This window comes from Equus przewalskii, unplaced genomic scaffold (assembly GCF_037783145.1).
Source record: "Equus przewalskii isolate Varuska unplaced genomic scaffold, EquPr2 ChrUn-10, whole genome shotgun sequence".
Lineage (NCBI taxonomy): Eukaryota > Metazoa > Chordata > Mammalia > Perissodactyla > Equidae > Equus > Equus przewalskii.
The window spans coordinates 3435986-3457141 of record NW_027228747.1 but is presented as its reverse complement, the minus strand read 5'-3'; the positions used below and the strand labels follow the sequence as shown (position 1 = coordinate 3457141).

Below are 21156 nucleotides of genomic sequence, written 5' to 3'. Positions count from 1 at the left end.
TGAGCATCAAAATGAATACTGCTTAAATCCACAAGTTCATAAAAATACAAAAAAAAAAAAAAAAAAACCCACCTAACTGGTCACATTTAGCAATCCTACAAAAAAAGAACAAAGCTGGAGATATCACACTCCTGGATTTCAAAATGTGCTATAAATCTATAGTAATCAGAACAGCATGGTACGGGCACAAAAACAGACACACAGATCAACGGAACAGATTTGAGAGCCCAGAAATAAACCCACATATTTATGAATAGCTCATTTTCGACAAAGGATCCAAGAACAAACAGTGGAGAAAAGAAAATCTCTCCAACAAATAATCTTGGGAAAAAAGGACAGCCACCTGCAAAAGAATGAAAGTAGACTATTATCTTACACCATACACAAAAATTAACTCAAAATGGATTAAAGACTTGAGTGTAACTCATGAAACTATAAAACTCCTGGAAGAAAACATGGGCAGTATGCTCTTTGACATCAGTCTTAGCAGTATCTGTTTTTTGTTGGTTTGTTTGTTTGTTTTGGTGAGTAAGATTGGCCCTGAGCCAACATCTGTTGCCAATCTTCCTCTTTTTGCTTGAGGAAGATAGTCACTGAGCTAACATCTGTGCCAATCTTCCTCTATTTTGTATGTGGAACGCCACCACAGCATGGCTTGAAGAGCAGTGTGTAGGTCCATGCCCAGGATCTGACCCCGCGAACACTTGGCTGCTGAAGCGGAGTATGCAAACTTAACTGCTATGCCATCAGGAGGCCCAGCAGTATCTTTTTGAATATCATGTCTACTCAGGCAAGGGAAAACAAAAGAAAAAATAAACAAATGGGACTACATCAAACTAAAAAGCTTCTGCATGGCAAAGGAAACCATCAACAAAATGAAAAGACAACTCACCACCTGGGAGAAAATATTTGCAAATCATATATCCAATAAGGGGTTAATATGCAAAATATGTAAAGAACTCATACAACTGAATGACAAAAAAACAAACCACCTGATCAAAAAACGAGCAGAGGAGGGGCTAGCCCAGTGGTATAGTGGTAGGCATTTCCCTAGTAATTAGTGATGTGGAGCATCTTTTCTCATTGAGATATCCCCTCACACCCATAAGAATGGCTATTATTAAAAAGATGACAAATAACAAGTATTGGAGAGGATGTAAAGAAGGAGGAACCTCTCATACACTGCTGGTGGGAATGTAAATTGGTGCAGCCATTATTGAAAACAGTTTGGAGATTCCTCAAAAAATTACAAATGGAGCTACCACATAATCCAGCAATTCTACTTATGGGTGTTTATCCAAAGAACACAAAAACACGAATTCGAAATGATATATGTACCCCTACGTTCACTGCAGCGTTATTCACAGTAGCCAAGACTTGGAAACAATCTAAGTGCCCGATGGATAAAGAAGATGTGGTATATATATACAATGGGATACTGCTCAGCCATAAAAAAGATGAAACCTTGCCATTTTCAACAACATGGACGGACTTTGAGGGTATTACGCTAAGCCAAATAAGTCAGAGGGAGAAAGACAAATGCCATATGATTTTAATCCTATGTGGAAGATAAACAAACAAAACAAACACACAGATGCAGAGAGCAGATTGGTGAATACCAGAGGGGAAGAAAGGGTGGAGGGAGGGTGAAGGGGTGGTACGAAGGAAAACTTCTGCTTCCCTTGGGCGGGCGCTTTTATTTCTTGTGCTACCATGACTAAGATGGAAGGGTTTTTGGAGTTGTGGTCTGGCCTTTGGGCCCGGGGTCTGCCCCGGGCAGTTTTACCGCATCCGGTCCAGTCCGGGTTGCCTTGTGCACCCAGCGCCCATGCTGTGCTGGGGGTCCGATCACGCGCATGCCGTAAGCTCTCCAAAATGAAGCCCCTGTCCAACGCCATGGTCATCGCAGGCTATGCTGATGGAGAGAGGTTGCTCTGAAAACAAATAACTTACTTCCTTGACCATCCAACCTCTAGTGCCTGTGTAGTGTCAGTCTCTTCCCCTGAGTGAATCCCACCTCTGACTCAGACCCCGTGATCCCGCCCTTCAGCTACGATACAGAAACCTAAGATGAAATGAGTTCTTTCATCTGTTGTGTCCTGTTAGCTTCCTGGGTTATGTGGACATGCTTGGTGTAGCCTATGAAGCCCCTTCGCTGGCCACTGGTTATGGTGCATACTTGGCTCAGGTGAGTAGTCAGCTGAGGGGAGGTGGGGAGAGGGGAAGACAAGGCAGTGGGGGTCAGTGGTTCTCCGCTTGTTCCTCCCCCTTGAAATTCTGACACGAGGATCAGGCTAGGATCCCTACTGCTGGACAGGTGGTTCTCTTTGTAGTCCAGAGGCTGTAAGTGTTGGCACTTAGATTCCAATGAGAAGGGGGTGTGTCTGGGAGTCAGGAGACATGTGCAAAGAGAGGGCACCCTAGAACTTCTCCTTCAGGTGGGTCTTAGCCCAAGTAAGCAGAGTTCATTCTGGTGAGGCAGTAAGTGGAATGTCACCTTTTCACTCATTTATGCTTGTTTTTACACCGTGGATTGGAGACAAATAGCCTGGTATTCAGCCCCTGAGCCCTCCCATGTTTTTTCCTCCCACCTCCCTAGCCTCTGCTGCGAGAAATTCTGGAGAAGCAGCCAGTGCTGAGCCAGACCGAGGCTCCTAGTGGAACGCTGCATGCGAGTGCTGTACTATCGGGATGCCCGTTCTTATAACCGGGTGAGGAACGGGGTGAGTAATAACCATGATGGGGATCTAACTGGCGGATCTGGTGACTACTTGAGTCCTTGGGTCTCTGTGCTTTGAAGAACAGGTTCTCCATTTCTGTGTATCCCGTTTTCCTATTAGGGGAGGACCCTCTACTTGACCTTTGACCGGCCCCAACTTTTCTAACACCTTTTTTGCCTACTGTAATTTTGATTTCAATCACCTGATCATGTGGGCAATATCCCAGTTGGTCTCTGCAGACAGTGGTCCCTCTATTTCAACACCTTTTTCGGTTACAGTGGCGATTTGAAACTGAAAGAAGGCAGAACTCAGTCAAAATGCCCACCCTTACATGAAAGAAGTCCCAGATTAGCTTTAGAAACGGCTTGTCAAGTTTCCTAAGAAATCCTCAGCCCTCTGAGGAACATGCCCTGATAGCTGTCCTCCCACACGCACTTGTGTGTTCCTACAAACACAAGTCCACCTAAAAAGAAGTTTTGCTGAATTTCTTTCTAAAAATGGGGGTTGTAGTAGTCTATTAGAACCCTGCCACATACTTTTTTCACTTATTTTTTGTACATATTCCTCTAAGCAGGTATTGTTTAGAGTGGAGAGTGTACTAGGCATCAAAACCAGTAAGTCAGGGAAGGGGCTCCTAATAGCACGCCAGAGAATGCCCAGGAGCAGATATTTAGAGCGTGGAGCCAGGCAGTCAGACACTTGGAAGACGCAAGAAGGGGGCTAGTGCTCACTCATCCCTGAGCTGAGAGAGTGAAGTTGCCTTTAAAGACCCAGTTGTGGTGTGTGGGAGGGTTAATCGCACTTGATGGACCAACAACGGAGTAGACACATCCCAATACTCTCTCATGTCCTTTGTCATGGTGGATTGGGGCTACAGCTTTTCCAAGGGTGTCCTTGAGCTCACCAAACTCTAGAACCTTCCAGATGGCCTCATAGGCCAACTTGTGGAGCTGACCATGGTGCTGGCAGCAGATCCTAGATGATACACTACACTTTCCACATGGCACACTCAGCTTTGCTATTGTTCATCTAGCCTGGTGCTGGAGCATGGCGTGGAATCTTTCAAAGTACAAAGAGAGAGCTCTTGTCAGGCCGGGTACAGTGGGAATTGGGGAAGATTGGGTCACAGATAGCTGGTGGCTGGGTTGTTGTGACAAGAGGGCCTCTCTTGTTTTTGGAGTGTCTGTTTCAATGATGTAGAGCCAGACATAGTGAGATGTGGCCAAGATCAGGATGAAGGTGAAGAGGCTTTTTTAAAAGCCTTTATGAAAAATTGTCAAACATACTAAAGGGGAAGAAAGAATATTATAAAGCTCCATATGCACATGCCCATCATCCTACTTTAAAAATTATCGTCTGATTAGTCTTGTTTTATCCATACCTCCTCCACTGTCCAACTCAGCCACTCTAGATTATTTTAATGCAGACATTCATTATGTCACTACATCTGTAAATAATTCAGTATTTATGGAAATACTCAGTATGCCTAAAAAATATAGATATTTTGACATAGACCCAATGTCATTATCACACCTAAAAAATTAAAAATCATTTTCTTAATATCATCAAACATCCAGTCAGTGTCCAGATTTCTCCAGTTTTCTCAAAAAATGTATTTTTCTGTTGATATGTTCAAATCAGGATCGACAGGTCCACACATTACATTGCATTTGGTTTTGGTTGATGTATTTCTTAAGTATTTACAATCCTTAGGCTCTCTTGCTCATTTATTTGTTGAGGAAACAGGTCATTTGCTCTGTAGAATTTCCCACATTTTGGACTTCTTTTGATTGCATCTTTATATTGTTTTTAAACTGTTTAAACTTGTTCTTCTGGCTCCTGTTTTACCTGTAACCCGATTGTGAGATCTAGAGACTTGATCAGACTCATTTTGATTTTGTGGCAAGAGTACTTCATAGGTGCTGCTGTGTTCTTCCTATCGCATCACATTAGGAGGCACGGAATGCCGGGTTGTCTCCCTTTTTGTGACGTAAAGATTGATTTCTATGTTCAGGTTACAGGACAGTCTGTATGTTCAGGACAGTCTGATCTGTCCATCATAAAGTTTCTTTCCAGTCTTTCATTTGACGGTATTAACAGCCATTGATGACGATCATTGCCTAGATCCATTTGTCATTAGAGATAACAAATTGGTGCTATTCAAATTCTATCATTCCTTCTGAATTTACCAGCTGGAATTCCATAAAGAAGATTTCCTCATCAACTCTTTGCTTATTCCAAGGCAAATTCCTATCTATGTGTATTTAGTTCTGTGTAATTTTATCACATTGTAGATTTGTGTAACTGTCACCCCAATCAGAATACAGAAGAGTTTCATCGTCACAAGGATCCCTCTTGCTACCCTTTTATAGCCACATCTTCCCCAACTCCACTCCCATCCCTAAGCCCTGGAAACTACTAATCTGTTCTCCAATTCTCTAATTTTGTCATTTCAAGAGTGTTATAGGGCCTGCCCCCATGGCTGAGTGGTTAAGTTCGTGCGCTGCGCTTCAGCGGCCCAGGGTTTCACTGGTTCAGATCCTGGGCGTGGACATGGCACCACTCATCAAGCTATGCTGAGGTGGGCGTCCCACATGCCACAACTAGAAGGACTCACAACTAAAAATACACAACTATGTACCAGGGAGAAAAAGGAAATAGAAAATCTTTAAAAAAAAGTGTTATAAATGAAGTTATGCCATATGTAATCTTCTGAGATTGGCTTTTTTCATTCAGCGTAATTCCCTTGAGATCCATCCAAGTTGTTGCGTGTATCAAGACTTCATTCCTTTTTATTGCTGAGTAGTAGTCCATGGTATGGATATAGCATGGTTTGTTTAATCATTAACCCACTGAAAGTTGGGTTGTTTCCAGTTTTCGGCTATTACCAGTAAAGCTGCTATGAACAATGGTGTACAGATTTTTATGTGACCATACATTTGCAGTTATCTGGGATAAATGCTGAAGAGTTCAGTTGCAGCGTCATATGATAAGTGCATTTTGGTCTTTATGGAACTCCCAAAGTATTTTCCAGAATGGCTGTATCATTTTACATTTCCACCAAAAATGGATGAAAGATCCAACTTTTCCACATCCTCCCCAACATTTTGTGTTACCACTATTTTCTATTTTAGCTCTTCTGATAGGTATGCAGTGATATCACCTGGTTTTAATTTGCATTTCCCTAACAGCTGATGATGTCGACCATCGTTTCATGTCCTTACTCGCCATCAGTATATGGTCTTCAGTGCAATGTCTGTTGTTGTCTTTTGCCCGTTTTCTAATTGGAATGTTTCCTTTTTTCCTGCTGATTTTTGAGAGTTTTTCATGTATTGTAGGTACAAGCCCTTTGTCAGATGTGTCGTGTGTCCTTTAGACCTAACTCCTATAGTCTTCAATGGTTTCCTTGCTTTCTGATATGACAAACCCTCAAGGTTCTCTGGTTGAACGGAATTTTAAGCTTTTAGCAATATATAGAAATGATGTGGAACTATGTGATCTTTTCCCTTTCTGAAGAAGTTTGGTTATTGGAAAGGACAGGGCAGAAAGTGAGGACAGAGACTTCTGCTAAGACCCAGTAAATCCCAAACCTCCCTGTACATCCGTAATCATCCCGAGTGCCTCCTTTAAATTAATTTATTCATTAATACACACCATGTGCTAATGTCCAAGCTAGGTGCTGGGAATAAGCAGGGAGTTTCAATTCAATGTGACATTGTTCATGCTGAGCTTAAGAGCAGGAGGCCCCGACCCTGGAGAGGTCGGGAAAGGAGGCTTTCCAAAGGATGTGATGTCCTGGCCCAGACAGCAGGTAGGGCAGGAGGAGGGACTCAGGACTCAAGTTGAGGTAGATGTTTCAAGGAGCGTGTTTGAAGACCTCAAAGGGGTAGAAAGTGTGATACATTCTTGGTGTGGCCTGGCCATCTTGAGCATCCTGGACTGCATTAATATTCAAAAAAGACACCTTTGTGGAAGACTGAAAACAACGCAGGTTAATACCTGAATGTTGCTTAGTATTGTCTTGGGTAAAGAATAAAAGAGTCAATAGAGTTACTATTTGGCTGCTATGTCTTAGGTTCCTGAAACTTCCATCTCATTCCTTTTATAAAGAATTAAAGACCTAGCATAGAGAAAGGAGACATCTCTGATTTGGGCAAAGTTCTGAAACACCATCCAGGTGAAGAGACAAGAGAGCCAAGGCCTGGTCTGGTGGGTTGGTTCCCCTTGATGTTCCCAGCCCTCCTGCATGGTCACGGTCCTGTCTTCCAGGTAGAAGGTGACAGACCTAACCTTCCAACAACAGTGCGTTCTCCCAGGAGGCTCACCAGCGGTGGAAATAGATTGCACTGTCTGTATCAGCTGTCTAGGATGTCTCCTGTGTGACGGGGCACATTATTTGCTACTGGGCTGATGGGGGAAATTTTAGGTTCGTGAAAAGGAAGCACGACTTAAGAAAATATAAAGTTTAAAGTAACATGGATTGGCATTCTGTCTCCCCAGGTCTCCCTATGGCAACCATCCTCAGAATCTTCACTTTCTGTGTGGCCATAAAAGTGAGATTTTCGCATTATTAGGATCTTGTTGTAATCACTGGTGGGAACTAGTTACTGTTACCCCCCCACCCCCACCCCGAGTTCTCTTCAGGACTTTCCTGTGCAAGATATAATGTGTCTGCAGAAAAGGAGTCACAGGCCCCCGTGCCCCCAGAGACCAGGCGATCTGAGGAATAGGCTCACAAGTTTCTTGGTGAAATAATTTCCCAGAACTCATGTGAAAAGAACACCGTGAGCAATACACAACAGTGGTCGGTATATGTAGATAATGGTCAATACATTTCAATAGCCTCAGTTTGGCTTTGGTAGGACAAGGCGCCAAGGGTCGGGGTCTGTGGGAGAGAAGGGTGGAGCCAGGTCCCTGCTAAGTAAGGGCTCAGAATGTGGAGTGGGGCTCTGGGGGTGGACTTCAGAGCCAGATGTCAGAAGTGCAGTCACCCCCAGGGTAGCGGATCTCATGGGCCAAGGCCGGCCCGAGGGGCTCCTTCCCGAAGTCCACCAGGAAGTTGGGGTTCAACTTCAGCCCTCCCTTTACTGTGTCTACATCGATCTGCAGCATCACGGAGCCTTCCCTGGTGGAAGTGGGGAGGGGAGAAGAGACAGGTCAGAGGGGGCGTCCCTTTCTCCCAAGAGCTTGTGAGTGCAAGGGTGGGTTCCGGGGGAGGGGGCCAGGTCTGTATGGTGGGGGCAGGTTGGGTGCCGAGGAGTCCTCAGAAAGCCAAAGGACCCCTCTGGGAAAGGAAGGCTGGGGAGGGGAGCTCAGGCTGTCAGCTTCTCACCTGATGAGGTCAGGGTAAAACTGCTTGTCCCAGTCACTGTACAGTGACGTGGTGACATAGATACGCTTCCCATCTAGGCTGAGCTGGATCATCTGAGGGCCTCCAGGCACACGTTTCCCCTTGGGAAAACCAGAGGTCAGACCCCAGGGTAACACATGCATCCTCGGAGGGGAGCTCGGGCACCACGGGAACCCCAAGGGCGTGCTCAGACGCTGCCCCGCCCCTTCCCCCATACTTCTCCAGCTTGGATCTGAGGGGGCCCATGAGGCAGGGGCAGAGATCCTCACCTTGACCACAAGGGGCTCTGGCTGGGATTTTAGCTCCTGGTCCTCCAGCACTTGCACAGGGCCTCCCTTAACAATGCTGCCCCCTAGGAAGATCTGGATAGGGAGGCGAGGGGCATAATGGAGGACGGTGGTGGGAGGTGAGGACATTTCAGGAAGGGCAGCATGCCTTAGTTAGGACGCTCTCACTCCCTCCCATTCCTCACTTCTAGCCGTGGCTCCCCAGTGTCCTGGCCTGCAGCCCCCACTTTTGCCATGCTTCCACCTCCCTTGTCATCCCCAGCCACCTTCTACCCTCTTCTAACCTCCTCCCCAGACTCTTTACTCCATCCTCCCTCTCTTTCTTGCCATCCTGCTAGGGCCCCACCTGTCCCACGAGGCGAGGCCTCTTTGGGTCAGAGATGTCATACTGCCGCATGTCCCCGTGCAGCCAGTTGTTGAAGTAGAGGAAGCGGTCGTCCAGGGACAGCAGGATGTCAGTGATGAGGCCTGGAGTAGGGTGTGGTCAGAGGCTTTCAGGACTCTTGTTCCCAGGTGAGAGTCACCTTCCCATTCCCACCCTCCCCTGGCACTCGCCTGGCATTTCGGGCAGCATCCAGCCCTTCACTTTCTTGGGGGGCACCTCGATCACCTTCTCCACTGACCAAGTACCTCCCTGTATTGGGGTTAGGAGGCAGAGAGGTGAGCCTGTCAGAGTTGGAGGGTGGGGATGAGATCTAGGTCTCCTCAGAGCCTAGTGTCCACAGGGAGACAGGGAGAAGGGCCTTCTTGCCACTGGGCTCTAACTCCTATCCGGGCCCTTTAGGGCAGGGATCACGCCTGCTTCACCGCTGCATTCCCAGCGCCTTGCACAGTGCCTACCACAGAGGCTCACTAGATATTTTGGAGTGGATGAATAAATCTCGTCAGTTAGGGTCTAGGCGGAAATTGGCCTGGGACTGAGAGAGGAAAGGCAGGGCAGGTAGCCTTGCTTTTTGTCCCTGGAGAAGTCTAGGTTGGTGGAGCCAGGCAGAGGGGGCCTGGGCCCCTCCTAGGAAGAGGGGAGCATCATGGCTACAGAAGCCTGGGCAGAGGCACTGACAGGACTGCTGGGAGGAGAAGGCCAGAGGGTGCCTGTCACCTCATTCTTGTAGAAGCGCTGGATGGTGGAGCTGAGGGCACAGCCCACGAAGCCCTGGGAGGCAGCCGGGTCGTGCAGGAAGCGGATCTCCAGGGGGATGTGCCCGTCCGGCATAAGCAGGGTCTGCACGATCTCATGGCGCTGCCAGTCCCACACGTGTAAGTGCTTCCCATATAGCCCTGGGGTCGGGATGGGGCCAGAGGACGGGCTCAGGACCAGGGCGGGAGGGCAGGGGCAAAGAAAGGCTGGAGCACAGCGCAGGGCAGAAGGTTGAAAACAGGTTGGAGGGATCAGAGGGACGCCTGAGCAAATCAAAGCCCTCAGCATGTCCTATACTATCACCCAAGAGTCTGGGGTCCACCTGAGGGAAGCAAGAGGGCTGGAGAGTGGGGTGTGGGCGCAGACAGGAGGCATGTGTGTACCCTGGTTCCTGCCAGCCATGGCGGGGGGGGGGGGGGGCGTCTTACCTGCCTCTACATCAGCAGGATTGAAGCCATCTCGTAGGACATTGGGAGCTGCCCATTCGGTGCTGATCATGACATTGTGTCGAGGCTGGTACCAGAAGTCATAGCCCATAGGCGCAGAGCCCCCAGGCCTCTCCCACGTCCCCTTCACTTCAAATGTCTCTCCATCCAGCAGCACGAAACCCCCTGAGCAGGGAAGGAAGTAGGGTGGCAGGTAGAGGCAGTAGAGACACTACCCTGACCCAGCCCTCAGCCCCAGGCATGTCCAAGAGGCTCCAAGCCCATTGTCTAGTGCTCCCTCCTCCCACTGGGTTTGCCAGCTTTTTCTTTTTTTGGAGAGGAAGATTGTCCCTGAGCTAACATCTGTGCCAATCTTCCGCTACTTTGTATGTGGGTTGCCACCACGGCATGGCTTGATGAGTAGGGTGTACATCCATGCCCAGGATCTGAACCCACCAACTCTGGGCCACCGAGCAGAGTGAGCAGAGCACAGAAACTTAACCACTACACCACCCGGCCGGCCCCTGTGAGCTTCTTAAATTCAGGCGTCCAAAGGGTCCATCCAGAGCGCCCCTGGGGACATGAGGAGTTACTCTGGTGCCCCTACCTCCCATCAACTTCATCCCTCTCCCAGACCACTGGGGAAAATTTTCTCTCCTTGAGCCAAGAGATCTTCTGGGGAGGCACCGTGTGCTTCTCTTGCCCAGCCTCCCACTTTGGATGTGAGATTCCTGCCAGAGTCTAAGCTCCATTCTTCTCACTACGTTCTTTTATAGAGCAGACAAATTATATTTATTTCTAATTCAACATAAATGCCCAATATGTTTTTCCCTTGGTGAGTGTGTTATGACACCTTGACCCTTCTTTGCCGATACAACTATATGTCTACGAAAGTTATTAAACTGGGATGTCTTGTTCCTCCCATCTCCTGGAAAAAGCAGTTAAGTAGAGTCTGGTGCAGTAACCTTAACAGGACGACCTTGACTCTAAGCCCTTGGAAGGGGGGTTCTGATGAAACAGGTAAGGCTCAGAGAGAAGCAGCACAGTGTGGTGATGAGCATAGATTCTGGGGCCAGATTGCTGGGTTTGAGTTCCAGCTCTGCAACTTCATATCTGTATGACTTTGGGTAAGTTATTTAACCAACCTGTGCCCCGGTTTTCTGACCTGTACAACAGGGTCACAGTAGCACCTATCTCACAGGTTGTGTCTGTCACATAGTAGACATTTTATGGGTATCATCTATATAAATGAGAGAGCAAATGTGAAGATTAAGGACCCCAAGGACTGTGAGATTTGCTCACGAATTCACAAAGGCCGATATTAAATGTATGTGTTTTCTGGGGCCATGTCAGGGCTCACATTCCCCATGGCAGACTGTTCTGATTATAACTTTTAAGTGAATTCATCAGTCAAGGCTTATCGTCATAGAAATCATTGAAACAACTGAAGTTACTTGACTCCAGTTGAAATATTGGATGAGATTCAGCCCCCTGGTTCTCCCTGGAAGGTGATTCCATCTGTCCCCCAGCTTGGGATCTGCTCCTTGCACAGATGAGATGTGCCTGCAGTGCTGGCACGTACCTTTGCCATTGCCCTTGGGGTCTCCCAAGGTGCTGATCATCACCTCCCCAGTGGGCAGGCAGTGGCTGGTGTGAGGGGTGCCCAGGCCACACTTTTCATGGATGTCCTTGGCCTCAATGACCTGGAGAGGGGTAAAGAATGGCGTCAGAATTGTACAGGGCCGGGAGTCCCCACTCCCTATCCCACATGCTCCCACATCTGTGTGCTGTCCTCTTTTCCTTCAAAACATGGACACAATTTTCCCTGAGGGAACATGGCAGAGATTCAGCCTGTAACTTCTGGAGAGCAGAGAGGGAGAGTCAGACAGCCTGCTAACTCCCCAGGCAGAAAGCACTGCCTTCTCTCCCCCATCTGTCTTGAAGGCACTCACAGCCCTGTGGGACCATAAGCTCTTCCCAGGCTGGGCCGATGCCAGCGTCAGCTTGGGATCACCAGCAGCCAGCAGTGCCTGCCTCGTGCAAAGAGGGCACTTGACAAAGTGTTGAGAGGAAGGATGGGAGGCTCCTGCCTAAGGGAGGCCCTGGGCTCGTAACTGCCTGGGAAAAAGTGTGTCCTTCCCCCTCTCAGAGTGAAAACAGAAGCCTCCCCTCTGCCCTCTGGTTCCCAGCCCCACGGTGCTGGATGCTGACCAGCCAGGAAGCCTCGCTCACCCTCCTCTGAAGTCTAACCCCCTCCCTGCTGCTGAGCCCAGACCCTGTGCAACAGCTGGAGGCAGCTGGTTTAGGGGTGGTTTCCCGCCTGGAGGCTGTCCAGGGTGGTGGGCACATTAGGATCCCTGAGTGGCAAGGGCAGAGGACGTGCCTTGTGCAGCTTCGGGGCACGGGGCTCGGTGCCCACATCCACCACATAGATGCGGGAGGAGATGAAACTGGGCAGCACCAGCTTGTTGCGAGACTTGGTGCTGTCCCCGAAGCAGCTGCTGCAGGTGTTCCATCCTGAGTGATGCAGCTCATCCTTCAGGTGCGGCATGGGCAGCCGGTGGATGACCTAGGATGGGAGAGGGGGCAGGGGGTGGTGCTCACCCAGACCACACCTCTGTGCCCTTTCAGAAAATGCATCCCCCTGGACACAGTTTGGCTTGGCAGTGAAGCATAGGCTCTCTCCTTACAGTTGGGGGTGCTCTTGTGCATTGAACATGCTGCACACCCATACCCAGGAAGGGCAAAGAAGGCTGAAGCTGGGGAAGGCCATCGCCGAGACCAGGGCTAGAGAAGGAGTCACAGGATACTCTGGTGCCCAAGCGTCACCTCACCTGGGAATACTGGGGAGACTTGGGGTCAACGTCCACAGTGGCTAGGTAATCCGGGGCCTCAGTGCCTGTGTTTCGGTAAATACAGGGCAGGTAGACAATCTCCTCCCTGGGTCCTGCAGGGTAGAAAGCAGGCAGTGGGGATGGCGGAGTGGGAAGGAGTGGCAGGGGCAGTTGTGGGTGTGCCTGAGGGTGGAGGCCCGGGTTTGAGCTCTCCCTCCCCCAGCAGCAGTGGAATCAGCAGAGGGCGCTGGCTGGCAGAGTTCCTTCCCGGGGCACTGGCTGTCAGAGATGTCTTGCACTTACCTTTCATGGCCTCCTGAGGGGTAGGGTAGCCAGGCCCACAATCTCCACATTTCGTAGCTGCAAAAACAACAGGCGTGTTACCACTTGGCTCCAGGAGCAGGCCCTGGAGCCTCCTTTCCTGCTTGCTGCAACACACACCCCATCCACCGGCCAAGGCAGCCAGGCGGCTCTCCCGGGTCCCCTCCTGAAGCAGCCCCGTCACTCCCCCACCCCGTCCTTCCCTGTCCCTCAAAGCCCTGAGGAGTGCGTGGGTGTAGCAGGAAGACCTGCAGAGACGTGACCTGAAGGTGGACAGACACTCAAGCGGGGCCCAGGGGAGGACAGGGGAAGCGCGAGTGATGCGCAGGCTGTTTGGTGTGGAGGGTATGACATCGACGTGGGTCCCAGTTGCAGCTGGTCACTGACTAGCCATGGGAGCTCGGGCAAATTACTTAACCTCCCCGGCCTCAGTGTCCACATCATGCGTCGCAAGAGAGTATTAGGAATACCACAGTGGGCTTGATGAGAAGTAAACAGGAAGGTGTAGTCCAGTGTGCAGCTTTGTGCTTGCCTGGTAGGAGCCAGTAAACCCTCACTGTTCCTGAGGAGCAGCTCTCAGGGAGAGAGGGTGGTGCCTGTTCAGCTCCCTTCATGGAAAGGTGTCTATACCAGGGGCTGGGACACTTCCTGCTTTTCTCCCCTCTGGGTCCTGACCCCAGGCTGCTGGCCCAGAGCCTGGATTACATAACTGAGGGTCTGGTGAGGGAGAGGAGACTGAAGTTGGAGATGGCACAGCCGATACCAGCTGGACGTCCTTGGACCAGACTCTACCCCTGGGTGGGTCCCACGTCCTTTATCTGTAAGTTAAGGTGTTTAACCCAACTCTGGAGAGCTCAGAGGCTCACCCTCCAAGCTGTAGGGAGTGGCCCTCCTTGCCCCCTGAAGTCTGGCAAGCGAAGCCACGCTGATCTATGAGACCAAAGTGAGCTGCTGAGGAGGAGGGCTGCCAGCACCAGGCATTAGGCAACAGGGTTTGGAGCCTGACCAGGGGGAGGGCTGAGGACTAGCACAGCGGGAGCTGAAGGCTGAAGGAAATCCTGGAGTGGACTTCACAGGACTGGGCACTGCCTCCCTGCCCTGTCCCAGGGCCAGTCCGGCCACTCCTCTGACAGCGGGGGCCACTAGTGGAGAGCCAGGAGTAGCCAGCGTTGAGCCTCCTCTGGAGCCTGGGCTCAGGCCCTCTGCCAGGGAGCCAGGTCCCCCTACTCACAGCAGCCAAGTGACTTGGGAGGCGAAGAGGAAGCAACAGCTTGTTAGAGTCCAGAAACCTGGCTTCCAGCTCCAGGTTAGAGATCTACTTTCCCCCCTTCCTTTGCTAAAAGGGGGTAATAATATCCTACCTTCTTCTCCAGGTGGCTGTGAAGGCCAAATAAGACAAAGCGTTCAGAAGTACTTTTGTAAAGGAGGAGTGTTGTGTAAATGTGGGGAGGGCTGTGTGAGAAGGGGGAGCAGGATCCCAGGCTGTGCTTGGTGTCCAGAGAGAGGCTGAGGGTTGTGGGGGTTGGGGCAGGGTGAGAGAGAGAGATCTTCCAAAGGAATTAAGGAGACTTCCTCTGTTACAAGACCAAGCTGTGTTAGGGCTTGGCACAGGAGGCCAGGAGGAGGGGAAAGAGGTTCAAAACTCGGGGACATCAAGACAGAGATACAAAAGCTGCAAAGTCAGGTGGAGACTGAGAGAGGACTACAGGTGTGCAGGATGTGCTGTCATCTGCATCATCTTCCCATCCCCATCCCCTTCCCTCCCCATCCCGACCCCCAGCACTTCTCAGTCAGAGTCAGGCCCTGCATGCCACTCGGGCCACAGTGAGCATCAGGCTTTCCGGGGAGCAACCCCCTGTCTTAAGCCACTCAAGCAAGGTCTCTGAACTTATTTGGGTTTGAGCTAAACCAAGGGAAAGCTAATCAGATTTTCCCAATGCCACGCTGGCCGTTGGGCATTCTGCCAGCCCTGGAAAGATCCAGATCCAACGGGGCAAGGACTTTGACACTCCCAACCAGCCCCAAAGTCCTCCTCAGGCAGACATCCAGGAGCCCATGGATAGAGGAACAGAAGGACTTTGGGGATTGAGAGAGTGCGAGGCACTCAAACAGGCCCCAGTGAGAGAGTGTGGGCTCCCTGATTTCCCTCCCAGACTGACTGGTGATGTAGGGTGGCTAGAAAGCGCCCTGGGTATTGAAGCCCTGGGTTCCAACTCGCTGGAGTAAGAAGTTGACCCGGGACTGAAATCAGGTCTGTCTGTCTCCTAAGGTGACAGCTAGGGATATAGAGGTTCCCCTACACGACCCCCGACCTGATATTCTCAGCTGCAGAAAGGTACCCTGGCCCCAGGCCGCAGCTGGGGAGCTGAGTGGGAGCCCAAGGTCACCCTTCCCAACAGTCTGTCTACCTTTCTTCCCTTGCACCTCCAGAAACTTTGGCAAAGCTGGGAAATGCTGGGGTGGGAGCAAGGTGGGGACAGTGGAGCAGAATTCAGTGTTCCCTCCCCTAACCAGCTTCCCTTCCCCAGGTTTTCTGTCACTTCCTGTAGGGCAGCCAGGGGTGGGCAGCACACAGCTGTTGGTTGTTGGTTGTCGGAAGTCCCCCTCCTTACCCATGCTGCTGGCTGTTAGCTTTGGTCCTGACGAGCCCACCGGGAGTGTACACAGGCAGAAAGCTGTGCTGGTGTCTGAGGCAGGCTGTGCCAGGGAGGGAGCAAAGGGAGGGAATTTATACAGCCAATGGAAGGTGGGGCGGGGCAGAGGGAGGGCCTGGGCTGTGGCCCAGTGCAAATAACTAAAGGCAGCTGGCCAGGACTCTCTCAAATGGCCTGGACGGTTGGTGTTGGAGTTACAGGGTGTGTGGAGGAGCCTGTGCGTGTGCAGATACGTGCTATGCCTGTGTATGTAACGCTTTAGTGGTTGCCTGGACATGTGTGAGTTTGGGTATCTGTACATGTGCATGCTCCTGTGTCCCTGTGTGTTGCCTGTGTGTGCTTTTAGACATGTGCTTGCATGAGTGTGTATGTGTGTCTGTGTGTGAGTATGCGCCTGTGAGTGTGCCTATGTGTGGAAATCTGTGCTTGTGTATGTATGTGTGTGCCTGTGTGTCTGGACTCGTGTGTGTGCCCATGCGAGTGTGAGCCTGCCAGAATATTTATGCCTGTGTGGGCATGTGCATATGTGCGTGCGTGTGTGGTGTGTGCCTGTGAGTGAGTGTGTGTTTGTGTGAGCGTGTGTGTGCACATGTTCCTGGGCCTGTAGATGCTCATCTCTGTGCTTGGCCCTGCCTCTTGGCATTTAGGGGCACCCAGGGCTGTGGGCCCGTTTGCTCCTACCTCCACAGCCAGGGTCAGCTGTCCCTAAGATGATCCTATTTGAGGCATCTATGCTCCAAAAGGTGCATTCCTACCCACTCAAGGACTGCTCACCCGTGTCTTCCTGCCACAGCTGCCCTGACAGGAACCAGGGCTGAGCAGTGTGCCCAGGTTCCTCTTTGCCCAGACCCATTCGTTCCCCTGAGCTTTGAAGTGGAAGGAAAGTCGGCAGTGCCCATTATTAGCCCCTATTACCCTCATAACCCTCAGGAGGTGGAAGTGGGGCGCCTTCCCCTCAGCTCCCAGCCTGGTGCCTCAACAGCTGCCCAGGACCAAGTAGCAGGGCCCTGGGGGAGCCCAGCATGGTGCCACTGTCCCTTGCTCACCTGTGACAAGCCATAAAACTCCCAGGGTCTCCATCTATCCAGGAGGGAGTCCTCCAGCTGGAAGATTCAGAGACAGCCAGGGTTGCTGAGCCTGCTAATATAGTGTCCCAGGGACGTGCCAGGGCCCCCAGGCAAGTGACAGCTGCTCGCTGCAGAACTGAAGCAGGGCTGAGGCCTGATCCGTTGACTCTCTCTGGGGCTGCCCTCATCCGGAGAAGCCAGGGTTTGAAGGGCTGGACTAGGGCACCCACCCAAATTGCTCTAGACCTCGAGGCTAGGGGCCCCCTCTTTCCTCAAAGTTGGCTGCCTGACCAGGGTAACCTCTGTCCCACTCTTCTAGGAACCTGCTGACTCTGTGTCTACAGAACCACTTTCATCTCCTTGGATGAAAGCTTGGGAGTGAAGTTTTTATTGGATAGTGAAAGGGACAAAGTTTGGACTTGAGATTGCCAGTAGAAACCCCCGGGTGTCCCAACAGGAGAGGAGGGAAGGAGAGCAAACTGGGCCTCGGTGTGACGGGTGTCTGTCCCCCTGGTTCCCACGGTGAGGGATCATGTGCCTACAAAGGAAGATGCTCTGTGGCTGCCCAGGGCAGAGGTCCTCCCTTATCCCCAAGGTCCCCAAGCCCTCTTGGCTCTTTCGTATGCCTATCCGCTCACCACTGCACCATCAGCCAGGCACATATCGACGTCAGCCTTGTGGCTGCAGCTGCCCCCACGGGGCGGCCCCGGAGGGCTGCTTCTCTGCCTTGGCCAGCTTCCTGTCTCCTGGCGGATGCCACTCACCCTGCCTTCATTCCGCCCCTCTGGCCCTTCTCCTGAAGTCGCCGTCTCCTACCTCCTCTCTGTTCTCCTGCTTTTTGGCTTGAGGTAGCCCAACATCCAAGGTCTGAAGGAGAAAGAAACCCCATGCCCACCCTCTTATCCAAAGTTCTTGAGTCGTTAACTCCAAAAAAGCTGTTATTTTGCTTTTCTCGAGTCTCTCATTGACTGCAAGTTCTTTCACGACCTGACTTGTCTCTGTGGCTCCTCCGTGGCACCCCTAGACTCTACCTGCTGCTTTCTCCTGGGATTCTTGCTCCAGAGCCTGCAGGGGGTGGGAAAATTGTCCTAATCCAGGCTGCAGGTGGAGGCCGTGAGGGTCAGGGCTCAGGCTGATGACAGACAAGTGTTCATGGCCCGCGGTGTCTTTGCTTCTTCTGGCACAGACAGGGCTTGGGCTTCCAGGGTGGAGAGCTGCACCCCAGTCAGTATGATTGTCGCCTGAGCGTCTGTACTGTTGTTTCTCAGGAGCTTAAGGGGTTCCTCCCCTATCTGATTGGCCCTTCCCTAGCCCGAGGCCCACCAGAGCTGGAGGACTCCTGGATTCATAGGAAAGGGGTAGTGGGAGGGCCCTCGGTCTGAGCCCTGGGCAGGACTCTGGGAAGAGTGGGACTGCAGCCTGCTCTGCTAATCCTGGGAGGCTTCCAATATCCTGACGCTGGGTACCCCCACCCCACGGTGGAGGCAGGTACCTGGGAAGGCTGCTGGTTGGGTGCTGCCTACATTGGTTCCTGTTGCTTCAAGCCCCAGAAATTCACAGTAAGTGTTGGAGGAGGTAGCTTATCGTGTTGACAGCAGGATAGCCAGGCGATTATGTAACTGCTGCCCTTTGGCTTTGTTTGGCCTCTCCAGACAGGATGTAGATTCTTGTGGCCACAGGGGCCATGGAGCGCAGCTGCGTGGGGATGATGTAGGGCAGAGGCTGGTTCCCCTCTTCTCTTCTACCCACAGGCTGATTACTTTGGGCCTCTTTAAACACGTCCTGGGAACATTGATCAGTGAGATGGGGAAGTGAGGAAAGGACTAAATCCAGCAAAGGGAAGGAAGAGGAGATGATGAAGTTGGTGTCTATAAGAATAATTTTCTTTTTAAAGATCGGCACCTGAGCTAACATCTGTTGTCAATCTTCCTTTTTTTTCTCCCTTACTCTTCTTCTCCCCAAAGCCCCCCAGTACGTAGTTGTATATTCTAGTTGTAGGTCCTTCTGGCTGTGCTTGTGGGATGCTGCCTCAGCATGGCTTGACGAATGATGCCATGTCCGTGCCCAGGATCTGCAACATTGAAGCCCTGGGCTGCTGAAGCAGAGTGCAAACTTAACCACTTGGCCACGGGGCCGGCCCCCTATAGGAATAATTTAATGTAAGAAAAAGGAAAAGAACTCAGTGTTCTTCATGTCCAGCAAAAGAAAAATGACAGGGAAGCAATGAAAGTCTGACGAGGGGAGTGATACCGGAGAGAAAAGGGAATTAACCCTAACATACCACCTGGTCAGCACTAGCCCTTGTCTGCAGCACTCCATTTAAGCTTTGCCACAACCCAGTCTTGTAGGTAAATCAGCCTCCTTTTTACTCACGAAGAAACGGAGGCTCAGAGAGGGCCAAGGCCACTGGTAGATGGCAGAGCAGGATTTCCACCAGGTCCATCTGACTCCAGATCTCACAGTTTTTTCAGTCCCTCCATGTTGTTTCCTGTTTTTTTTCATTTTGTTTTTGCTGAGGAAGATTTTCCCTGTGCCAACATCTATGCCAACCTTCCTCCATTTTTTAGTATGTGGGCCACCAGCACAGCATGGCCACTAACAGAGCAGTGTAGCTCCACACCCAGGAACTGAAAGTGGGCTGCTAAAGCAGAGCACACCAAACTTAACCACTAGGCCACAGGGCCTGCCCTCCTGTTTTGTTTGGTTTGGTTTGGGGGGCTAGGAGGGTGGGGAGGCAGAAGAACCAGAAGGGATGTGCAAAGCTGTGGGGTTTTGTTTCGTGGAGGTCTCAGGACAGGGAGACTCTCTCTGCAATGGGGAGAGCAGTGAAGAAGCAGATTCTCCTGAAAGGAGCAGTGAGGTCTTCCTGGAGGAGGTGGGAGGAGAGGTGGAGACCCCCTGTGCTGCAGGACAGCCTGGAAGGCTATACATCCATGTGCTCGCCGTAGTTACCTTTGGAGAGAGGCAATGGAAGGAAGGGGATGATGTTCCATTTTTACGTAATAAACTTCTATATTTTTTAAAATAATAAGCATGTATTATTTTTGTAACCAAAATCCCAAATAAAGGTATCTATATATATACTAATATATGTATATTTTGGAGAAAGATATGGAAAATAAAAGGATGGAAGATCAAATGTAGTGCAGGTGAGGGCCGCAGTGGGAGCCCAGGCTGGGGAGGAGGACTGGCCCCGGTGCCTTTCATGCCACAGCTGTCCCACCCACCTGCCTGCCCTCTCCTTTGGAAGACACACGTGTGTATGGTTGTTTCTTCATTTGTGCATTCTTGCACTCCACACACCTTTCTGGAGCACGTGTTTCGGTAGACAGGGTGGCAAACAATGCAGAGTTTCTGCCTTCATAGAGATGACCTCCTAAGGGGGACAGCCAGTAATCAAGTAAGCATACGAGTAAATAACATCATTTCAGGGAAGTGCTGTGAAGGAAGTAGGATAAGGTAAGGGCGATTGAAGGTGCAGTGTTAGATGGGGTTGTCTGCTATATACAGGTGCAGAGTTGCATGCAAATGAACAGCATAAACAAACTAAAAAACCCAGCAACACAAATGTATGCACAATGCCTATGGTACATAAGGCAGCAGCCTGTGGAAGCCTGAAGCAGGACTGGCTGGACAGGTCAAGGCTTTTACGAGCTAAGCAGAGTTCTGCTGGCTCGTTTCTCCACATTTTAACAGACCAACCTCATGCCCTCAGAGGAAGGGAGTAGCTCAGTAGTTTACTGAGAACATGTCACCAGGTGTGAGTGGCACCAGGCTCGGCCTGCACGCTGGCAGTGAGTTAGCCCAGGACTGCCCACGGCAAACCTGGAAAGATAAATAGCTTTCTCTTCATCTCACATCAAAGAAACAGAGTTTGACTAATTCATCCAGCTGCTCACGCTGGATGAGCATCACCTTCCTTTCTCTGAACAATGCTGAGTTCCGAGCCTGCCACTCAGAGCAAGGACAAAACTCAAGGGAGAGAAATAATTAAAAAACAATGCGCTCTGCCAGGGCTTCCTACAAAGGACGCTTTTGAGAGGCACCTGGAAGCTTCCTCCCCACCTCCAATCCTCTCAGAAAGTCTCCCTTCTGGCCTGCCACTGATGCTTGAAAATTTACCGCTAGCAGTTCATGTCTTCTTGTTGTGGGAAGGCGTCTTCTCAGCTCTGGGCTGCAGGAATCACCGCTGGGAGCTTGAGCTCCTAGCACCTTAGCTCGACTCAGTTTTATCAGATGCGTGCTTCTCAGTGGGCAGTGCTGACTGGTGGCCTACTGATAAGAGCAAGGAGACACTAAAGAGAGGGAAAAAAGTGTTTGAAAAGCAACGGCTGCCTTCTTAACTGGTTTATCCTCATCT

General features: G+C 50.8%; 2 protein-coding genes across 2 annotated transcripts in view; one reads left to right on the top strand and one right to left on the bottom strand.

Annotated features, from left to right (window-relative positions):
* The first annotated feature begins 1577 nt into the window (after positions 1–1577).
* The window catches only part of LOC103547663 (proteasome 20S subunit beta 4), a 46935-nt gene continuing 27356 nt past the window's right edge, over positions 1578–21156 (top strand). The window contains 4 exon segments of the mRNA XM_070607022.1: positions 1578–1928; positions 2107–2188; positions 2600–2652; positions 2654–2723. Coding sequence (XP_070463123.1) covers positions 1714–1928; positions 2107–2188; positions 2600–2652; positions 2654–2723 — 420 coding nt within the window. The 5' untranslated portion in view covers positions 1578–1713.
* On the bottom strand, positions 7534–15815 carry LOC139081427 (methanethiol oxidase). Its single transcript, XM_070607020.1, has 12 exons — positions 15688–15815; positions 13058–13114; positions 12755–12867; positions 12304–12489; positions 11503–11623; positions 9924–10106; positions 9457–9635; positions 8913–8991; positions 8704–8825; positions 8340–8432; positions 8053–8171; positions 7534–7845 (listed from the first exon to the last, which is right to left on the bottom strand). The coding sequence occupies exons 1-12, from the start codon at positions 15689–15691 to the stop codon at positions 7683–7685; spliced, it is 1419 nt and encodes a 472-aa protein (XP_070463121.1). The 5' UTR covers positions 15692–15815; the 3' UTR covers positions 7534–7682.

Coding starts and splice junctions, on each gene's coding strand:
- LOC139081427 (XM_070607020.1), bottom strand. Junction 8,433..8,703: donor GGCCTCGCCTCGTGGGACAG/GTGGGGCCCTAG, acceptor CTCCCTATCCAG/ATCTTCCTAGGGGGCAGCAT. Junction 8,172..8,339: donor CAGAGCCCCTTGTGGTCAAG/GTGAGGATCTCT, acceptor GGTTTTCCCAAG/GGGAAACGTGTGCCTGGAGG.